The sequence below is a fragment of the Sorex araneus genome, chromosome 2 (assembly GCF_027595985.1).
Source record: "Sorex araneus isolate mSorAra2 chromosome 2, mSorAra2.pri, whole genome shotgun sequence".
Classification (NCBI taxonomy): Eukaryota; Metazoa; Chordata; class Mammalia; order Eulipotyphla; family Soricidae; genus Sorex; species Sorex araneus.
Window position 1 is genome coordinate 221562065 of NC_073303.1, and position 23844 is coordinate 221585908.

A 23844-nucleotide genomic window follows, 5' to 3' on the forward strand; every position below is an offset into this window, starting at 1 on the left:
CTCTGACTGTTCAGATTTGTTTCATCTGAACGTTGCCGCAGAACACTGGGTTCAATTTTCGGATCCATTCTGTCATTCTGTGTCTTTTAGTTGGTGCATTTAGCCCAATGACATTGAGGATTATTATTGTTATGGGGTTTTGTCCCATATTTCTGCTAAAGTTTGGTGTATTTGAGGGGCTTGTCTTGTCTTAAAGTAGCCCATTTACTTGCTCTTGTAGCCATGGTTTTGAGTTTATGAAGTTCCTGAGTTGTTTATCTGTGAAGCTGCATGTTGTTCCTTCAGATATGAATGAGAGTCTAGCTGGGTAAAGTATTCTTGGTGAGGTATCTATTTCCTTGAGTTTTGTCAATATATCTCACCACTCTCTTCGGGCCCTTAGGGTTTCATCAGATGACTCTGCTGTGAATCTTAAGGATGCTCCTTTATATGTAATTTTTCTTTCTTTTATCTTGCTGCTTTCAGAATTTTATTTCTGTTTTTTTCTGTCATTCTGATAAGAACGGGTCTTGGGATATTTTCATTTGTATTTCTTTTAGTTGGTACCCTTTGAGACTCCTGAATATGTTTGCATGTGCTCATCAGCTCTGAGAATGTCTCAGCAATTAATTTCAGCACACAGTTTCTTCTTCATCAGTTTTCCTCCTGTCCCTCTGGGACTTCAATAATTCTTATGTTATTCCTCTTAACTTCATTTCAGTATTTTTCTTGACACTGTTGGTTTATTTTGAGGCTCCTTTCCATTTACTGCTGTTTTCTAGATATTTTCTGCATTCATCTTGGGGCTTACTGATTATGTCCTCAGCAGCTATTTACTCTGTTGCTAAAACCTTCCACTGAGTTTTTCATTTCAACTACCAAGTATTTTAGGTCTGTGTCAAAGATTCACAGTCTATATATGTGGGTTTATTTCTGGACTCTCAATTCTGTTCCACCTGTCTGAGCATCTACATTTTATTTAGTGCAACAGATTTTGGCATTATAGATTTTAATATAGTTTAATATCAAGGAATGCCATGCTTTGCTGTTTTTTCAATCCATGTAAATTTTTTTGTAATATTTCTCTCATATATATAAAGAAATCTTGATGAGAATTATATCCAATCTATATAATTCTTAGAATATGATGATTACCCTTTTTAAATTAACACAGACTTTTTAACATTTTATTATGTTCTTATGTCTCTTTTAATAGTATTTATATTTTTTTATATACCAATCTGTAACTTTTGTTGTTAGTTGATTTCTCAGGACTTGGTATATTGAATGCTACTGCAAATGGGATTTATTTTAACTTTGTTTCTTAATTCACTGGATGCACACAGAAACAAGCAAAAGATTATGGTCTATTGATTTTTGTATTCTTCTTTCTTCTGTTGGTTTATAATTTCTAAGTGTTACATATGTTTATATTGTGTGTTGTTTTAAATGTTCTCTAAGTATTATGTCCCTATCTCTTAATAGTGAGAGTTTGATTTCTTTTATATAAATGAAAGTTTAAGTTGCTGAACTTTTTCTGAAAGAATTAGCATAGTAGTATGGATGTTGGATTATAGTTCTAAACATTTTAGGTTTAACATTGGTTTACCATTTCTCATCTGACTTTTCTCCTCCACAACAAGTTTAAGTTTATTGAGTAACACCCATCACAATGCTCCCAAAGCAATTCCATTTAAGTTAAAGTTAAAAGTATTCCTCTTTAACATCTTTGTTTTGCTTCCCCTGTTCTGTTCATTACTCATTTTTCCTGTGCAGTGACTTGTAAAGTCAAATTCATCAGACATATTTGTAAGTAAAATATTGGTCCTTCCCTTATTTCCTTTTGCATGGTTTACTTCAGAACAATGTCCTTTTTGAATAGACATAGGAAGACAATGCTTTTGTAATTTGGGAGTTAATTGACTCTGAATAATATTCACTCCTGGGCATCTGTTTTCTTGATTTAAGCCTCAGTTGCCCTTACTTGCTAGTACCCAAAAAGCAGGGTCCCGATGAGGAACTGGATGAACCCAGGGCAAGCTGTGAACTATCCTGACATCAAAACGGGCCAAACCAAGCACCATAATACTTAACTATAAATTAAGGGTACGGTCATGGACAAATTCTGTCATGATCCAAAGACTAACAACTGGATTAGGAACCTGCTAAGGTTAGGAAAGACTAATCTGGCCTGAGCACTGTAGTCTGAGGTCTATAGTAAGCTGTCCCCAGAAAAGCCACCCGATAAGCTTAATGAATCTCTTACTTTGTCAGTACAAAGTGACTAATATTAAGAAGTAGAATTAAGATGAATGTTTAAATGGTTGTTGGACTAAGAAAATGAGAAACTTATCCCTATTTGGCCCTTGAGCAGATATCCTGGCTACAGGAGGTCTTTGTATTATCTTAGAACAGTTTCCCAGGAAGGAAGGGCTTTTACATATGTTGATTGTGTTACCTCACCTGTGTGTAATTGCTACCCCCAACCCTTGGAGTGGGGGAATAACTAGACTGGGGGAGTGGGCTAAGGAGAAGAAAATGTGCAGTGAGTGGGACTAGAAGGAGGCAGAGGAAGAATAAATGGCAATTGATTGCCAACCAACCTTGCTCCCATTTTCTACTTCTTTCATTCATCACCACCAGCCATCTGGGGTGGAAAAGCAGCTTAACCACCGGATGCATATATAGAGAGAGGGTACACCCCTTTTATTTTGTAATTACACAGATTTATCTTTCTTTGACATACATTATTACTTTCATTGATTTATGTATATTGAACAATCCACATATTCCTGGAACAAAACTTATTTAATCATGATTTATATTTTTTGGTTTTTTTTTGCTTTTTGAGTCAACACCCGGCTATGCGCAGGGGTTACTCCTGGCTCTGCACTCAGGAATTATACTTCTGATGGTGCTTGGGGGAACCATATGGGATGCTGGGATTTGAACCCAGGTCAGCTGCATGCAAGGCAAATGCCCTACCCGCTGTGCTATCACTCCAGCCCCATGATTTATCATTTATCAATGTATTGTTAAACTTGAGTTGTTAAGATTATGTCAGGAAAGTTTGATCTATGTATTTCAAGTAGTTTAATTCTGTTCTTTACTTTTGGTAACAGGATGTGCTTCTGTACATTTTTTAGGCCTTATTTTGTTTTGTTTTGTTTTGTTTTGAGGTCACAGCCAGCAATGTTCACAGGTTACTTATGGCTCATTCAGGACTTATTCCTGGTAGTGCTCAGGGGACCATACAGAATGCTAGGGACTGAGCCCCACTTGGGCATATTCAAGGCAAATGCCCACCTGCTGTGCTGTCACTCCAGCCCTTTTTTAAAAAAAGACTTTTAGAAGGATTTTTTATAGCCCATATTTAAAGGTTTGGTCACACTTACTACTAGTCTGGGTTGGGGTTTTTGTTTCAGGGGATTCTTTTGATAACTGTTTCAGACCATTACTTATGAATTGTAGTTCAAGTTTTGTATTTTCTCCTGATTGAAACTTAGAAGCTTGCTTATAAGAATTTTATTTCTAGATTTTAAGTTTTTGAACCACATATGGCAGAGCTCAAGGTTTCCTACTGGCTCTGTCCTGAGAAATCATTCCTTGCAGGCTCGGGATCATATGGGGTGCAGGGTGCAAGAATCATCAGAAACTATTTCTGACATTTCTTCTAGATTTTACAAAAGTAACTATTGTATCACTGTATCACTATATCACTGTCATCCCCTTGCTCATCGAGTGAGTACCAGTAACTTCTCCAAGTGAGACTTGTTACTGTTTTAGGCATATCTAATACGCCACGGGTACCTTGCCAGGCTCTGCCACGAGAGCGAGATACTCTCGGTAGCTTGCTGGGCTCTCTGAGAGAGACAGAATTAAATCTGGGTTGGCTGCATGCAAGGCAAACGCCCTATGATAAACATACATATATATGTAAAATTATCTACTCTTTAAAATGATAACTAAGAGAAATACATGTTTCACTGACATATTTATATAATTATTTATCTTCAGACAATGCTAAATCATTCATAGATGATATGCTTCTGCAAGAACAGTTTCCCTCTGTGACATTTATTAAAAATAATAAAAATCAGGGGCTGGAGAGATAGCACAGCGGGTAGGGCGTTTGCCTTGCACGCGGCCGACCCGGGTTCAAATCCCAGCATCCCATATGGTCCCCTGAGCACGGCCAGGGGTGATTCCTGAGTGCAGAGCCAGGAGTAACCCCTGTGCATCGCCAGGTGTGACCCCCCAAAAAAAAAAGCAAAAAATAATAAAAATCAGCTAAATACACAAGATTTGTTATCTATGTATAAATAACACATATATAAATATATGTTTTCTAATCAGGATCCTCCGTGAGCTGTATTATGGATTCATCACCAGGATCTCACCATTCTACAAGGAAGTGATCACTGACATAAAGAGAGGGGCTCGGCAGGACACTACCGTTTCACCGAAACTTCAGTTCCACCCTCGAGAATGTCAAGAGATGACTGGAATGAAAAGGAATGGGGGTGAAGATTGATGATCAGCAACTACGCCACCTCCGCTTTGCTAATGACATCGTTCTAATAACACCAACCAATAGCCAAGTGGCACGAACGCTGGCCGACTTCGACCTTGAGTATGGAAAGGTTGGACTGTAGCTAAATCTCACCAAGACACTGTTCATGAGAAATGGATTAGTTCCTGATGTTCCATTTGCCCTCAATGGAACGAACATCTCTGAATTGCAGCAGTTATGTGTACCTAGGTCGAGAGCTCAACATGATGAACAACCTGGAGCCTGAGCTGTGCAGGAGGAAAAGAGCAGTGTGGAATGCCTTTAAAAGCATTTAAGAAGTTGCTAAGGGGATGAGGAACCTCCAGCTTTGGGCACATCTTTTCGACTCCACCATGCTTCCTGCACTAACATACGCCTCAGAGACCTGGGCCTTATGAAAACAGGATGGAAACGCTATTTCGGTCTCCCAAAGAGCAATGGAAAGAGCTATGCTTGGAATATCACATTTCACTCAAGTGAGAGAAGGAATCCAGAGTTCCAAACTCCATCGACAAACAAGAATCTCATGGTGATTCAATAAAATTAAAAAAAAAAAGAATCAGGGACGCTGTCTCATTTGCCAAAGCATCGAAAATCAGTTGGACCAGTCGGGTAATGTGATTTGGAGATGATCACTGAACTAGAGCTGTTACCGACTGGATTCCACGGGACTCCAAAAGAACCCCTGGCTGCCCACCTGCCCACGAGATGGTCAAGAAGTTTGAACAAACGTCTTGAGGCTCTTTGTGTTCCTGGAGCAAGCAGATGCCATTGGGCTACACTAGTATGTGACAGGGAAGAATGGAGATGTTACTGGCACCCGTTCGAGCAAATTAATGAGCAATGGAATGACAAGTGATACAAGTGGTTATTATTTAGGAGTATGTTAGAGTTAGAAATTATTTACAGATGTAATAGTAAAGTCTAAGATGAGACTTTAGAAGATTATATACATTTAATGAGATAATATAATATTACCAATGATCAATAATAGGAGACAAAAATTCAGAGAACTTCTAATATATAATCCTCAATAACAGTAGTAAACTTAAATAAGTTCAATTCTTTAAATGCTGGAATGGATAATATATTAAAACAGAAATTAAATAATAAAGAAAAATAATTTATTAGATCCTGTCACAACACCTTAACAATCTGAATTATGCTATTCAAAGTAGAAATTTCTATTATCACTGTCATCCCGTTGATCATCAATGCTCAGGCGGCACCAGTGACGTCTCCATTGAGAGACTTGTTGTTACTGTTTTATCAAATTAAAAATATTTAGCAATTTATCTAACACTTAAAATAAAAAACTGAGGTAGAAGATAAAATTGATGATAGTCATTCAAGGAGATTTAACTATATCATAAAAGCTTGCAGAAATATAAAGGTCAAAATCATAAGTATTTTTTAATGCATTTAGTAAACAAATATATGTGATCAGATATGTTTAAGTTTCTTACAGACTCATTAAGAATGAGAGTTGATTCATCGTGTATCAATCATGACTAGGTAAAAAGAAAAATTATGAAGCAAGCAGCACAGTATTATTTGTTATCACCCCACTGCCCTCATTCACTTAGTGTTCAAATGCTAATGTGACTCTCTATATTTGGCACCTAAATGTACTAAATTTTACTAACTAAATTTGCATTGTGCTTTATGAATTAGACTCTTTTGTGAATGTGATTGGAAAAAAAATCTGAAAAAAGCTAGATTAAGTCAAGTTACAAGTGTGAAAAAAAGTATTTTTTCAGAATAGTGTATGGTAATAAAGTTACAAGCCACAGTCATGGATCAAAGACCCTAGAGAATATCATCATCCATACAAATGTGGCTAACCAGTTCTGTATAATTGTTTTATGGAAATATTCCATAGCATTGCCTAATTTTATATAATTACATCAATTGGAGAATTTAAAATATCATTATATTATTCCTAATCTATATAATCTATTATCATGCCAATTCATTATTATTATTTATGCACGTCTATTCACTATTTATTTATATGTATGTGTGTGCTGAAGACTATCGAAGACAGTCTTATTACTCCCTTGCAATCATCATAAATCTTCAGTACATTTTTATTTTTAAAGAAAATTAAATTATAGAATAAATTTTTGGATTAATATAATATTTATAACCTACATACATGTTATTCAATAATTTGCTATTTCTCATAAGTAGTATATTAAAGAAATGAAATCAGAGTAATAGATGTTCATATTAAAATATTAAATAATTAAAGTACTGGATGTAATATAAACACCACATAAAATATAATAAAATTTTGATTATGTATATAGAATCATCACATGTATTTATATTATTTTTAATATAAAATACCTATATCATATTTTGTTTAGATACATTAAACAGTAATGGTATCACACGAATATTACTTGAATTACATACATTAATATAGGAAATGATTGATTCTTTCTATAATACCTGGGCAAATTCTATAGACAAGATATAATAACCATTTTTCCCCCCAGGGATCAGATGGTGAGGCTGGCAGATTAAATGAAAAGAATTAATTGGAAGGTGCACAGAAAAAGAACATGCTCATGTGGTAGCCCTGGGGTTTAAGCTCAAGACCTCACAACTGAACTGGTGACTCTAAGTCACAAAGTCTTTTCGTAGGCCCTTCACACTAGTAATTCCACAACCAAGTTTCAGGATGGCAACACCCCTGACCAAACTCACTGGAACATGATCAGAGGCAAATGACATAAACCATTGAGACATCTTTTGAGCTCTCCCAGAAATGTGTGCTTAAATCACTTTTAAGGTAAACTCAACATGTAAAATCATTGCTCCAAATGATAAACATACTGAGAAAACAGCATTTTAAAAAATGATCCTATAATGTAAAATATGTGTGTTTCCCTTGCAGATTACAGTCAGATCAATGTTTTTGAGGAAAGTAACCTTTGCACAACATCTTTAAAGGCTTGTTTCACCTGCTGATTCCTTAATGTGTAAATAAAGGGATTTAGCATGGGGGCAACAGAGGTATTGAGCATAGCTACTCCCTTTCTCAAAGCAACTCCTTCTTTTGCTGATGTTTTGACATACATAAAGATGCAACTTCCATAGGAGATGGAGACCACAATCATATGGGAGGAGCAGGTTGAGAAGGCCTTTTTTCTTTGTTGAGCTGACGGGATTCTCAGAATTGTTCTGAGGATGTAAGAGTAGGAGAGAATTACTAACGTCAACGTGGTCAAAAGAGTTAGTACAGCTAATATGAAGCTCATGAGCTCTAAAGTACTTGTGTCTGTGCAAGAAATTTGCAGCAAAGGAGCAGAATCACAGGTAAAGTGGTCAACAATATTAGAATCACAGAAATCCAGGTCTAAACCCATGATCAGTGGTGGAAAGATCACCAAAAATCCAGCCAGCCAAGAAGAGATTACCAATTGGTGACAGATCTTGTTACTCATGATGGTTGTATAGTGTAGAGGTTTGCATATTGCCACATAACGATCATAGGACATAGAGGCCAGAAGAAAAAACTCTGTTGCACCCAGAAGGATAAAGAAAAATAATTGAACCACACAAGCATTGTAGGAAATAGATTTGTCTCCAGTTACAATACTCATCATAAATCTAGGATTACAAACAGATGTAAAGGAAATTTCTAACAAGGAGAAATTCCTAAGGAAAAAATACATAGGTGTCTTCAGATGAGAATCTAACAGGGTAAGAATAATAATAGTGAGATTTCCAGAAACACTCAGTGCATAAGTGATAAGTAAAAAAAAGAAAATCAGAAGCTGTAGTTTCGAGTTATCAGTCAAGCCAAGGAGGATGAAATCTGTTACGGATGTTCTATTTTTCATCCTGGTGGTTGATTTTTCACATATTGTACTGGTATATTCAAAAGAGAAAACAATATAAAACAAATATAAACATCTTCATCTGAATTTTCAAGTAATGATAGCTTTTTAAAGAAGCATCTAAATCCTAAATTATTCTTTTCCTATGTAGAAACCTCATTTCCCAATCTCTATCATATATATCTTATAGGTCAATCTTCGGTTAAATTAAAGTCTTATTATCCTGAATAGTTTGTAATGTTTCTTACTAGAGATTGCTGCATTTATCTCTTACAGTTATTGAGTAGGAAAAGTATTGATTGATAATAATTTTTGGCTTCAGTATTTGCTAAAATATATAGGACACTGATTTTGTAAACACATATTTTCTAGGCTTCAATAATTCTACTCATTATAAAAATTTAATGATTGCAACAACCCTAATATTGTTGAATGAAAATTCTAAAATGTTATTTTTGATAAAATTAATAGTACTTATAAAATTAATGAATAGCGATAATGAGAGAAGCAATCTATTCAGAATAATAAATAGAAGTTAAAGCAAAGAAAAATTACTGAGAATACTTACATTTCAAGTAATAGGAGGTAAATATTGAATGAAAATTATATGTTTAATTACCTAGTATCAAAAGATGATTAGGAGATTAATGCTAAGTAGAGAAATGACTGCTTTTTTTTCCTCATACATATTCTGGTTATTTTATTAAATCTCAGTAACCTAATACAATTGTTTCCTTATATTTTTCTTCACTATTTTCTGGAATGTAAAACATTCCATATGACATTTCAACATGAATTTCAGATAAAAAATTTTACTGTTTCAGAATGCAAACAATGTCGAATTTTTTTAGAGATAATAATTTTCAGGTCTTCTGATCTCAGAGAACCATTCTTAAAAATTTACCTTAGCAACAAAGAATGTCCTGAATCTTTCATTTGTTGTGTTATAGATATAGAGGTTTGTTTGGGAAATTATCTTTGAGATGAAGTATCTTATAATGACTTTTGGGAAATAAATAATAGGACACTGATGAATCATGTACAAGAACAACCTAGTAAATATACTTTAATTGGCTAGTTGGGGGATCTGTAACCTATTGGGAATAGTTTGAAAGTTTACATTAAGTAGGAAGCTGAATATGTGTTCTAAAAACTCAAATAACAACTTCAATTTTACATATTGGGCTGGAGCGATAGCTCCAGTGGATAGGGCATTTGCCTTGCACGTGGCCGGCCCAGGTTCGATTCCTCCATACCTCTCAGAGAGCCCAGCAAGGTACTCAGAGTATCTCGCCCACATGGCAGAGCCCGGAAAGCTACCCATGGCTTATTCGATACGCCAAAAACAGTGACAAGTTGTCACAATGTCAATGGAGACATTACTGGTGCCCACTTGAGCAAATCGATGAACAACAGGATGACAGTGCTATAGTGCTACATATTATTTTCAAGATATTAGTAATTATATATAACATATATATATATATATATCACTTTATCACTGTCATCCTGATGCTCATACATTTGCACCAATAACGTCTCCATTGGGAGACTTGTTACTGTTTTTGGCACATGGAATACACCACAGATAGCTTGCCAGGCTCTGCCGTGCAGGCGAGAACTCCTGGTAGTTTGCCGGGTCTCTGAGAGGGACAGAGGAATCGAACTTGGGTTGGCTGCATGCAAGGCAAATGCCCTACCTACTGTGCTATCACTGATAGCACAGCGGTTGAGCGTTCACCTTTCACGCGGCCGACCCAAGTTCGATTCCTCCGCCCCTCTCAGAGAGCCGGGCAATCTACTGAGAGTATCAAGCCCACGCGGCAGAGCCTGGCAAGCTACCTGTGCGTATTGGATATGCTAAAAACAGTAACAATAAGTCTCTCAATAAGAGACATTACTGGTGCCCGCTAGAACAAATTGATGAGCAATGGGACTACAGTGACAGTGACAGTGATATATATATATATGTATATATATATACACATATATATTTTTAATAATGTATGATGTTGGATAACATTGGGTTTTCCTTGTTCCTTCTGCAAAGAACTTTGGTTTATTGAGCTACTCCCGCAATACTGTCCCTGAGGCATACCCAGTTCCATTAAGCAGTAAAACTCCTACATCACTTTTCTCTTTCTCTTATCATTTGCATGGTTTATTTAGCAATGTCTTTTTGTATAGACATAGGAAGACAGTTCATGCTATGCTTTCTAACATGGGAGTTAATTGACTCTGAAATAATATTTACTCCTGGGGATCCATATTTACTTGATGTAAGCCTCAGTTACCCTTAGTTCCTAGCACCCCAAAAGCAGAGTGCCGAAGAAGGACTGGATGGACCCAGGGAAAGCTGTAAGGTACCTTGGCATCGAAAGGAGACAAACCAAGTGCCATAAGTATAGTAAGTTAAGAGCATAGTCATAAACAAACTCTGTCATGACCCCAAAAGAAGTAACTGAATATGGATCCCACTGGGGTTAGGAAACACTAACTGGCCTGAGGACTGTGGTCTGGAATATATGGCAAGACATCCGCAGGAAGAGCCAAATTTTAAGATTAATATATCTCTTACTGTGTTCATACAAAATGACTAGAAATATTATAAGAATTAAATTTACTATGATTAGTTTAAATGGATGACTAGCTGAGGAAAGGAGAAAGCAATACACCCTGGATGGAATCCCACCCTTGAGCGGATCTCCTAGTAATCTGGAGTGCTGAACCCTCAGATGGAATTTTGTCCTTGAGTTAATCTCCTGAAGGAATGGCTTTACCTCTGCATGTTGTTATGATAATGTTCAGCCCCACCTTTGTGTATCTCCACCCTTCATGACGTCCATATAACTATGCTATAAGGGGCAAGAGGGAACTATATGTTGAAGACTAGAGGAGGAGAATGGAGACCAGAGACCTCAGGACATAGAGGACTAGATGTTAAGGACCAGAAAGACGGGACTAGAGGATGAGGACTGAGACTTTGGGACTTTGAGGTCTGTGAAGACTAGAAGGAGGACTCTAGACGACAACGGTGACTGGAAGTAGGGGACTATGACACTACTAGGGACTATGACGGAGAGGACTTTGAGGTCTCCAAGGAGACTAGGATGATGGAACTATGATGGCTGAGATTATGATTGTGCCATAATGGGAGAAATCAGACTACAGTGGGGCGGAGAGAGAAAAAAACTGACTACCGACCAGCCTGTGACCCAGCCCTTCATCTGTTCAGTTTCTCTGTTCCCCCAGCCCTTCATCCACATTCAGTGGCTGAGACAAAGTGATTTAGTATTTGTTTTATTAAATCACTGTGAGATACATGTTTACAAGAATATTTAGGATCAGATTTCAGTCATACAATGTTTCAACATCCATCCCTCCTGTTTGCATTTTCCACCACCAATGTATCCCTTTTCCCTCCTGCCACTACCAGCCCCCTTCTCTCCCCCCACCCATCCTGTCTCTATAGCAGACACTTTTCTTCCTTTTTTTCTCTCTGTCTCTCTCTTTCTCTTTTTCTCTCTCTCTCACTCTCTCTCTTCTCTCTCTTAATTTGGGCATTATGCTTTGCAATATAGATACTGAGAGGTTATCACATTTGTTTCTTTACCTACTTTCTGCACACAGTTGTTATCCAGAGTGATCATTTCCAGCTGTGTCCTTATGGGTCCTTTCTTTATCCTACCTGCCTTTCCCCCCAAGTGCTTGAAATAGACTTCCAAACATGAACCAATCCTCCTGGCCTTGTTTCTGTTGTCTTTGGGTGTTTGTCTCTTTTTATAACACCCCACAAATGAGTCCAATCATTCTAAGTCTCTCCCTCTTTTTTATGGCTTATTTTACTCAGCATGATGCTCTCCAATTCCATCCATTTATAGGCAACATTCATGACTTCATTTTTTCTAAAAGCTGCGTAGTATTCCACTGTGTAAATGTACCATAGTTTCTTTATCCAGTTGTCTGTTCTCGGGCACTCAGGTTATTTCCAGATTCTGACTACTATTAATAGTGCTGCTATGAACATAGACGTGCAGATTGTGTTTCTGCTGTGTTTTTGGACTCCTGGACTATATTCCCAGAATGGTATTGCTAGGTTGTTAGGAAGTTCAATTTCTAGCTTTTTGAGGAATATAGATATTGTTTTTCAAAAAAGGCCTAACCAGTCAGCATTCCCCAAAATGAAGGAGAGTCCCTTTCTGCCCGCATTTACTCCAGCACTGGTTGCTCTTGTTCTTTTGGAAGTACACCCGTCTCTATGGTGTGAGATGCTATATCATTGGTTTTTGAGTTGTCTTTCCCTAATGATTAGCCAATCAGGGCCTTTTTTTAATGTGTCTTTTCGCCATTTGTCTTTCTTCTATGAGGAAGTTTCTGTTCATTTCTTTGCCTCCTCCTTTTTTACAGGATCAAATGTGAAATTTTCAATCTCTACATTTTTAAGAAAGCCATAATCAACATGTGTGAAACTTGATGAAATACAAACTGAATTGACAACAGAAATTGGAGACATTTGATGCAAAAAAGCAATATGAATAACAGATTGTGATAAATACATACATAATATGTGTTTTTATTGTTTGATTTGGGGGTCAGACATGGAAACGTTCTGGGATCACACCTATATGAAGTGCCGACAGTCACAGGCTATGGTCATACCCAGTGTCCCTGCATGTACACTGTGAGTTCCAATGCTTTGAGCCATCTCCCTGACACAATATGGCATATATTTCCTTTGTTCACTGTATCACTGTATCACTGGTATCCCATTGGTCATCGATTTGCTTGAGCAGGCACCATTAATGTCTCCATTGTGAAACTTGTTACTGTTTTTGGAATATCAAATACGCCACAGGCAGCTTGCCAGGCTCTGCCCTGCAGGCGGGATACTCTTGGTAGCTTGCCGGGCTCTGCAAGAGGGCTGGAGGAATCGAACCCAGGTCAGCCTCGTTCAAAGCAAATGACCTACCCATTGTGCTATCTCTCCAGTCATTTTAGAAAATACCTAAAATTAAAAACTATATTTTTAAAAAACTACTTTGCATGTGTGTTTGTTTTGGGACCTCACCTGGTTCTGCTCAGGGATTTCTCAAAGCTCTGCCCTTAGACATCCTTCCTGGTAGTGCTCAGTGGACAATATGTAATGTCAGGTATCAAATCAAAATACAGGCCATGCTTTGCGGGGAAGAGTAAATTAGGGATAAACTTCTTGACTTTAGGTGTTTGGGTGAAGGACAATTTTGTTCATATGTAATACTGATTTGGGCCCCCTTAGGACTGAGAGCCATAGAGAAGCTAATCTGCCAAAAACTTTCAGATATACAGGATTTTGTGGATGAAAACTACAGATCTTCTCTGACTGGGAATGGCTGACCTCCATCCACCTTCCTGTACTTCCGGATGTCATGGCAGCCACACCCTGTTAAATATTTAACTGCCACTTACCGACCCAGTTAAATATTCTGGAGCAACTTCTTCAAACTCTACTACACTGACCTCCTAGTAGTAGCACACTAAAATGGATGAGATATAATGCAGAAGCTAACCAATCTTGAACAATAAAAACATTACCATAGAAGGCTTAACTTCCAACAACAGCTTAGTAAACCCTCAGGCTAGGATTTAGTGTCCCCCTGGTGAGATACAATGATTTTCACAAGTTTTCTTCTATGAAAACATTTTTTGATCATGTAGTTAGCCATTTAACAGTAAGAAGCAATATAAAATAAATTGTTATGAGTTTGCTATAAAGACAGGTTTGAGGGGTGGTTGAAAAAATAGAGACAATTGTGGAGGCAAAGTAGCAATGGTGGTGGGGTTGAAATTGGAATATTGAATGCCTATAACAAATCAACACGAAATTTTTTTACAACATGATGTTTAAATAAACTGAGAAAAAATAAGATTCAAAAAATTAAAAAATATCATGATATCTGCATTTCTATGTTTATTGCAGCACTGTTTATAATAGCCACAATCTGGAAAAAAACGGAGTGCCCAAAAACAGATGACTGGTTAAAGAAACTTTGGTATATCTACACAATGGAATACTATGCAGCTGTTAGAAAAGATGAAGTCATGAACTTTGCATATAAGTGGATCAACATGGAAAGTATCATGTTGAATGAAATGAGTCAGAAAGAAAGAGACAGACATAGAAAGATTGTATTTTTATGTGGAATATAAAGAAGTAGAGAGGTACCAGCTTGCAGTGATGGAACTTCTGGCAGAAATTTCTATGGACTTAGTTACTAAAATACCCACATACCTGGGCTCCTCTGACGATATCTTCATGCGTGAGGCCTGTCTGAACGTGTGGAGAGGGGCCTTGAGCATAGCTGTGGCTAGGTTCTGGTGGTCTTCGGCTGCCCGGAGCTCTGCTCAGTGTGGGGAGGGAAGTTGGAGCCCATCCCTTCCAAGGGGCCCCGGGAAAGACAGTCAGGCATGCGGGCAAGAGTCTCTCTGCATCGCTCTTTTCTGGGAGACTAGGGCTATTATAAATAGCTCTACAAAGATAGCACTGCATGGGTGCTCATGTACCATTACAAGTAAATTGGTAAATTTTTTATGTTCTTGAAAGAGATGCCAAAGAGTGGAATAACTGGGTCATAGTTAAGCACATTTTATAAATTTTTTGAATTTTCTGTTTTTGTCTATAGAATCTCAACAAATTGTCAGTTCATCAGCAGTGGGTGAGGATTCCTTTTTAACTAAACTCCCACATACACTCATCATTTCCAGACTTTTCAATATATGCCATTCTCACTGCTATTAAATTATCTCATAGACATTTTGATCCCTTTCTATGATAATTAGTGATGTTAAACATTGTTTCACATATTAGTGTGTGTATATATGTATGCTTTCTCTGAGGATGTGTCTGTTCAGACTGTCTTCTCATATTTTGTTCTTAATTTTTGGTCATTGAGCTTTGTGAAAAAACATATCCCATTCAGTTATCTTTGATTTTAGTTGTAGGCTTTTATTAACTTTATTATTTTGTAAATTTTTATAAAGTTGTTAACAATAATTTATTGCATTCAATATTCTAACACCAATCCCACCATTTGTTGACAAGTTGGAGGCATGGCTTGACTAGAATATATTGTTTCTTGAGAAAAACTGTGTAACTCCTAAATGTTTCCATTTGAAAAACATACAAGCCTCAGATAAAGTATGTACTTGCTGAGCTTGAGTTTGTTTGATCAGAAGGTGATGAAGTGGTGTTGAAATCTCCAACTCTTATTGTGTGCATCAGTGTCTTTCTTTAAGTCTATGAGGAGCTGTTTTAAGGTTTTTGCTGGTTCCTCATTAGGTGCATATGCATTTGGGAGAGTGAGTTCTTCCTCGTGTACAGATTCTTTGATCATTAAGAAATGACCTTCACTGTCTCTTGTAACCTTCTTCAGTCTGAAATCTATGTGGTTTTATACTAGTATGGCCACTCCAGCTTTTTGAGGGATTTGTTTCCTTGTAGAATTATTTTCCCTGTTGCTTCAAGGATGTGTTTGCTCTGACTGTTCAGATGTGTTTCTTGCAGACAGCAGAATGTTGGGTTCAATTTTCAGGTCCATTCTGTCACTCTATGTCTTTTAATCGGTGCATTTAGCCCAATGATGTTGAGAGAGATTATTGTTATGAGGCTTTGTCCCATATTTCTCCTAAAGTTTGGTGTATTTCAGGGGCTTGTCTTGTCTTAAAGTAGCCCATTTACTTGCTCTTGTAGCCATGGTATTGAGTTTATGAAGTTCCTGAGTTGTTTATCTGTGAAGCTGCATGTTGTTCCTTCAGATATGAATGAGAGTCTAGCTGGGTTAAGAATTCTTGGTGAGGCACTTGTTTCATTGAGTTTTGTCACTATATCCTGCCACTGTGTTTGGGCCTTTAGGGTTTCATAGATGAGTCGGATGTGAATTTTAAGGATGCTCCTTTATAGGCAATTTCTTTCTTTGATCTTGCTGCTTTCAGAATTTTATCTCTGTGGTTTTTGTCATTCTGGTAAGGATGTGTCTTGGGATATTTTTATTTGTATTTCTTTTAGTTGGTACCCTTTGAGACTCCTGAATATGTTTGCATGTGCTCTTCAGCTCTGTGAATGTCTCAGCAATTAATTTCAGCACACAGTTTCTTCTTCATGAGAGTTTTCCTCCTGTCCTTCTGAGACTCCAGTAATTCTTATGTTATTCCTCTTAACTTCATTTCAATTTTTCTCTTGGCATCTTTTGGTTTATTTTGAAGCTCCTTTCTATCCTTTGCTATTTTCTGGAGATTTTCTGCACCTCATCTTAGGACTCACTGATTAAGACCTCAGCAGCTATTACTCTGTTGCTAAGACTTTCCACTGAGTTTATCATTTAAAATACCAAGTTTTTTAGGTCTGTGTCATAGATTAACAGTCAATATCTGTGGGGTTATTTCTAGACTCCCAATTCTGTTCCACCTGTGTGAGCATCTACATTTTATTCAGTGCCACAGATTTTGGCAGTACAGATTCATAATATAGTTTACTATCAAGGAATGCTATGCTTTGTTTGCTATTTTATCATTCCATGGAATTTTTTTGCAATATTTCTCTCATATATATATATGTAAAGAAATATTGATGAGAATTATATCCAATCTATATAATTCTTAGAATATGATGATTACCCTTTTTCAATTAACAGACTTTTTTACATTTTATTATGTTCTTATGTCTCTTTTAATAGTATTTATATTTTTATATACTAATCTTTAATTTTTGTTATTAGTTGATTTCTCAGAACTTGGTATTTTTACACTACTGCAAATGGGATTTGTTTTAAACTTTGTTTTTTAATTCACTGTTTGCATATAGAAAAGCAAAAAATTATGGTGTATTGATTTTCGTATTCTTCTTTCTTTTGTTGGTTTATAATTTTTAAGTGTTACATGTGTTTATGTCATGTGTAGTTTTAAATGTTTTCTAAGTATTATGTCACTATCTCTTAAGAGTAAGAGTTTGATTTCTTTTATACTAATTAAAGTTTAAGTTGCTGAACCGTTTCTGAAAGAATTAGCATAGTAGTATGGATGTTAGATTACAGTTCTAAACATTTTAGATTTAACATTGGTTTACCATTTATCATCTGACTTTTCTCCTCCACAACAAGGAGTTTAGGTTTACTGAGTAACACCCCTCACAATGTTCCTGAAGCAATTCCATTTAAGTTAAAGTTAAAGGTATTCCTCTGTAACTTCTCCTTTTTTTGTTTCCCCTGTCTGTTCATCACTAATTTCTGCTAAGCAGTGACTTGTAAAGTAACTTGTAAAGTCAAATTCATCAGACATCTTTGATTTTGTATTTGTAGTGAAATACTGGTCCTTCCTTTATGTCCTTTTGCATGGTTTACTTCAGAACAATGTCCTTTTTGAATAGACACAGGAATACAGTTAATGCTTTTGTAACTTGGGAGTTAATTGACTCTGAGTAATATTCATTCCTGGGCATCTGTTTTCTTGACTTAAGCTTCAGTTGCCCTTAGTTCTTAGCACCCCAAAAGTAGGGTCCCGATGAGGAACTGGATGAACCCAGGGCAAGCTGTGAGCTATCCTGGCATCAAAACGGGCCAGACCAAGCACCATCATACTTTACTGTAAATTAAGAGTACGGTCATGGACAAATTCTGTCATGATCCAAAGACTAACAACTGGATTAGGAACCTGCTAAGGTTAGGAAAGACTAATCTGGCCTGAACACTGTAGTCTGAGGTCTATAGCAAGCTGTCCCCAGGAAAACCACCCGACTAGCTTAATGAATCTCTTACTTTGTCATACAAAATGACTAATATTAAGAAGTAGAATTAAGATGAATGTTTAAATGGTTGTTGGACTAAGAAAAGGAGAAACTCACCCCTATTTGGTCTTCAGCAGATATCCTGGCTATAGGAGATCTTTGTATTATCTTAGAAAAGCTTCCCAGGAAGGAAGGGCTTTTACATATGTTGATTGTGTTACCTCACCTGTGTGTAATTGCTACCCTCAACCCTTGGAGTGGGGGAATAACTAGGCTGGGGGAGTGGGCTGAGGAGAAGAAGATGGGCTGTGAGTGGGACTAGAAGGAGGCAGAGGAAGAATAAATGGCAATTGATCGCCAACCAGCCTGGCTCCTATTTTCTACTCTTTCATCCATTACCATCGGCCATCTGGGGTGGAAAAGCAGCCTGACCACCAGACGCATATGGAGAGAGAGGGCGCACCCCATTTATATTTTAATTACACAGATTTATCTTTCTTTGACATATATTATTACTTTCATTGATTTATATACATTGAATAATCCATGTATTCCTGGAACAAAACTTAATCATGATTTATCTTTGTTGGGGGCCGAAACCTTGGAAAAGAGAACTTGGCCGTTCCCTAAACGAAGATTAGCCACCAGGATATTATGAAAATATATGCGTCACAAGATAATAGCTGAACTGTTACAGAGACAGACATCCTGTGCTGAGGACAAAAAAGCACAGACAAATCATGCTCCGGCCCGTCATGTCCCCTTATGCAAATACCCCTCTCGACACCCTCCGGACCCCTGTTCCGGCTTGCCCCTCAGCCTACATATTCTGTATACTTTCCTTCAATAAACGAGACCTTGACAGCAGTTCCTTGCTTGGTCTCCCTCTTCTTTCTCACCCTTGCTATTTCAGGTAGCGCCTCTTCAGACCCTGGAATAACTTGGTCCCGCGGGACGGGACAAGTGGCGCCCTCAACAGGGACCTGAAGCACGGCCAACTACCGGATGGCGCCAGCAACTGATCGGAGGTCCCCGAAGGATCAGTGCTGCCGAGCGACCTTCGGAGGCGGGGACATAAAAGGTATACCTATTCATATGCCATCCCATTCAGCATGGGCCATTCATTATCTAAGGAACAGAGCTTTATTAAGGAGTTCAAAAATTCATTCAGGGAAAGAGGAGTACGGGTTAAGAAGAAGAATCTGGTAAAATTTTTTAGTTATATTGATGCTCATTAATATAAGGACGAAACAGTCACTGGCGGAAAGGCTTGAATTCCCTTGTCTTGTGTGTGTGTGTGTGTGTGTGTGTGTGTGTGTGTGTGAGTGATTGTGCAGTCTTGGATGTCCTCGTCCTTGTACTGAGTCTGTGGCTCCACGACTTGGCATCCTTAAGATCCCTTTAAGGTTACGGAGTCCGATTGGGCTGTCTGCGATTCCTCGAGGAACATATGGTCTAGGGTGGTGTTGGTTTAGACACTGGCCACAAGTCACCTCTCAGGCTGATCCACTATGGCTAAGTTCCTCACCGGCCAGACATGCATCTGAGTGGTTTGTTATGAGTGTCCCCGTCCCCCCCCCGCACTTCTTGTTCATTTCCGTCAAGTTAGAGAAACAGCCTACCAGTGACCCTTTCCTTTCTGTGTTCTCATTTCTGTTGAGTTGGCAGAAACAGCCTCCCAGTGAAGACAGTCACTGGTGGAAGGTTGAATCCCTTTGTTCTTGTTTTCATATCTGTGTCCCCAAGTCTGATAAGAAGATACTAGTTGCCCGCCTCAGAGCTAGTCTTGACCAAGAAAGAAAAATGCTAGCATCTGACCACCTTAGGTTTCAACAATTTTGAAGAGGTTTTGCCGGCTTATATCAACAAAAGCGCTTTCTTGACCCATTTTTAATAAGCAGGAGACTGGCTGGTCAGGCAGGGAAATGGGGAGCAATATTCCCAATCGGCCGACAGGACTTAACTTTGCCCTGGAGAGTGCTCCTTCTTTTCTCAGTCTGTCAGTTTTCTCCCTGCCGTTTCTGAAGGGTCAGATTGAAAGATCAACTACAGACGTGTGCACATGTGCATGTGGTGTTTTTGGTGAACTAATTTTTAGTGAACTTATGTCTGTCTGTCTGTCTGTGTGTCTGTCTGTCTGTGGAACACTCGAGTGTTAGAGCTAGCTTGAAGTCAGTAATTCTTAAACCTGGGCAAACAAAATCAAGGGAGATCAGAGTGATATGAAGCCCAGCAATTTAAAAGATCTAGGTATCTTTGGAACTTATTTGATCAGGTTTAAACAAAGATTTCTAATTAGAATGTGGTGCCTACAACGAAATTGAAAGTTTTAATCTAAATTTCTTATTGGAAGAACATTAATAGTTATTAACAGTTGAAATTCTTTTGAATTCCAGTATCTGTACTATCTAGAAAAAGCTACAGAACTAGAGCCAGAAAACTAAAAAGTGAAATAAGAATTCAAAAAGTGCAAGGCTTTATCTTACAAGCCTCAGCCAATTTTAATGAGGAATTTAGTATTATACCAATGTATATATTTGTATCTGCACTGGATTAGAATTATTTGACCTAAAGAATCTTGTGAGTTGAAATAATTGTGATCTATGAAAACAAGTTCAAAGAGTAATGCTTCAGTTTAAAATTTTATTTTCTAGAGTTGCAAAACTCATTGAAAAACTTATTGTACCTGTGTTTTATTTGATATCCAAGACTTCTGGTAACTAAAATTTTTAAACCTACTTAGCTTAGGGTTGTAAGGGGTTAATCTCAGATGTCAGCTTGGGAGTTTTTAAAGATTTTCCCTGGATCCACCCATCCCCCTGCATTCCCAGCTCAGCAAGCTCTGCCTCATGCAGACCCTCCCTAACCTCAACAGTGAATACTAATCACACTTTTGCCCAGCAGATAAGACTTGTTAATTTAGTTTCTTAACTCTTCTAGATATCTGGTTCTTGCAACTTTGTAAATGAGAAAGGGCTTGGGAAACAACTGATCCTTATATTTGCATTAAAATCTGACGAACACACAAAAAAGAAATGGTGGGAAACCTCCTTGTAGGAGGAAAAGTCTCTGCTTATATTTTAACAGATGACAGACCTACTAATACATTCTGAATCCTGCTACAGGCTCATCTGGAGTAAAATTCATCCTCCTGGCTCAGTCTCGAGACCACCTGAGACTCCAACCCTCCAAACTTCAGCCCAGAGCAGATCTCAGCCGAAAGTCACAAGAAAATCTGAAGAAGACTCAGCAAAACAGAACCCGCATGGGGAAGCACAGGGGGGAAGCACAGGCTGAATTGGCCTGAGGACTTAGTCTGGGATTTACGGTACCAACCTAATCCTGAACCTCAGAGAATTTTGTACACTAGTATAGAATCCTTACTGTTTCATTGTGATCTATGAGTGTTTTAATCCTTAAAAAGTGTTCCTAGAAATCAGAATTCTAAAGATGTCTCCAGGTTAATATATGTTGTAAGAACTTTAGTCGTGAGTATCTTTAAAACTTTTTGAAAATCTATAAGAACTGATATAATGTTTGTGACTGCAGAGTAGTTTTGCCATGTTAAATAAGATGATTGTCAACTTGTGTCCAAACTTGTGAGATCACGTTGTACCAATTTCAGTGAGTTTAAACTTGTGCGATGACTATAGATGTATGTCTTAAGTCAGAAAGATAATGTATGGAGATATCATCAGTGAAAAGTAGAAAAGCAAAGTGTAGTTGGTTTGGAAATGGAAAAGTTACAGGATGTAATGGATGTAAAGGAAGTTTGAGGTTGTGTTTTGAGGAAAGAAACTAATCAATCTATATTGTTGTAAAACTCTTTAAATATATCTGCAGAATTGCTCTAGTATCCAGACTCCTGTTACAATGCTCTTAGATCATGGAAAAATCAATGTTTTCAACATGGAACTATATAAATTTTATGTGATGGTCACTGTGCTTCCCTGAATCCTATACTATGAAGGAGACTCCCCACAGGTAACCCATCATCCCATTCAGAAGAGGAAGATGATATCCACTCAAACCATAGCCATGCTGTTTGGAATTGGACTGGCAGCTGTTTGGAACTGGAATCAATTCGCTCGCAACTCAGTGGAGTGGACTCTCATCCCTTCGAACAGCTACTGATGAGGACCTGGAGAGGATCGAAACCTCCATCAGTCATCTCGAGACATCCCCCAGTTCCTGTCTGAAGTGGTGTTGCAGAACAGGAGAGGACTGGACTTATTATTGTTACAACAAGAGGGCGGAATCTGTGTAGCCCTTAAAGAGGAATGCTGTTTTCATGCAGACAAAACAGGTCTAGTACAGGATAGCATTAATAAGTCAAAAGGAGCCTGGAAGAAAGAAAAAGGGCTAGAGAAAAACAGGAGTCATGGTATCAAAATTGGTTTTCCACTTCACCCTGGCTGTCCACGTTACTGCCCAGCCTTTTGGGACCTCTCGTGGGTATCCTGCTACTACTGTCCTTCGGCCCCTGGGCTTTTAGTCGCTTAACCTCTTTTATTAAGTCACAGATCGACTTGGCTACCAGAAGCACAGTAGCTGTTCATTATCATTGCCTTGGGCCGATTCTGCCTCCTGAAGAAGGAGTTCCCAACCAAGTCCCAGAGACCGACCGGCTCAACTTCTCCCCATTAGCTGAGAGATTAAGGTCCCCTTGGTACCATAGGCTCTGGGCTCATTTCCCAGGAACACGGCACCCTGACATCCTCTCTCCCACTCTGGGTCAGCTGTGAGGTTAGCCTATGACGGGATATAGTGTAACGCCAGACCTGAGTTGGAGCAGCAAGAGGTCTCCATGACGGGAGTAGTGTGAGGCCTTACCTCTTGGGTCCCCATCACATTCTCAGTAAGCGCTTACTCTGTGCAACCTCCCCTTAGCTTCACCTAGGGGGCCGCTGGCAGAAAAATTACCAAGCACCACATATGGAAGCACAGTGATGGCAAGAGTAAGAATCCCCTCACATAGCCTAAGACAGAGCCCTTGCACCCTTGGGTCTGGAGGCACGTAACATAGCCTAAGACACGGTGCCTCACCAACCCATGCAGCTCTCAGTAGCCCTCAATTTTTCATATATAAAAACACAGGGGGAGATGTTGGGGGCTGAAACCTTGGAAAAGAGAACTTAGCCATTCCCTAAACAAAGATTAGCCACCAGGATATTATGAAAATATATGCGTCACAAGATAATAGCTGAACTGTTACAGAGACAGACATCCTGTGCTGAGGACAAAAAAGCACAGACAAATCATGCTCCGGCCCATCATGTCCCCTTATGCAAATTCCCCTCGCAACACCCTCCGGACCCCTGTTCCGGCTTCCCCCTCAGCCTATATATCCTGTATACTTTCCTTCAATAAACGAGACCTTGACAACAGTTCCTTGCTTGGTCTCCCTCTTCTTTCTCGCCCTTGCTATTTCAGGTAGCGCCTCTTCAGACCCTGGAATAACTTGGTCCCGCGGGACGGGACATATCTTTTTTTTTTTCTTTTTGAGTCACACCTGGCAATGCACAGGGTTTATTCCTGGCTCTACACTCAAGAATTACCCCTGGTGGTCCCCGGGGGAACCATATGGGATGCTGGGTTTCGAACGTGGTTCAGCTGCATGCAAGGCAAAGGCCCTACCCACTGTGCTATCACTCTAATCCCATGATTTATCATTTATCAATGTATTGATAAACTTGAGTTGTTAAGAT

At 38.4% G+C, this 23844-nt stretch overlaps 1 protein-coding gene across 2 annotated transcripts; it reads right to left on the reverse strand.

Moving 5' to 3' along the window:
• Positions 1-254: 254 nt before the first annotated feature.
• On the reverse strand, positions 255-8385 carry LOC129402194 (olfactory receptor 6C76). Of its 2 annotated transcripts, XM_055127642.1 has the most exons (2): positions 7480-8385; positions 255-266 (listed from the first exon to the last, which is right to left on the reverse strand). In XM_055127642.1, exons 1-2 carry the CDS (start codon positions 8383-8385, stop codon positions 255-257), a joined length of 918 nt encoding a protein of 305 aa, XP_054983617.1. The 2 variants fall into 2 exon arrangements, with proteins under 2 accessions (XP_054983617.1, XP_054983616.1); XM_055127641.1 differs by lacking the exon at positions 255-266 and having other exon boundaries at positions 7444-8385.
• Positions 8386-23844: the final 15459 nt, after the last annotated feature.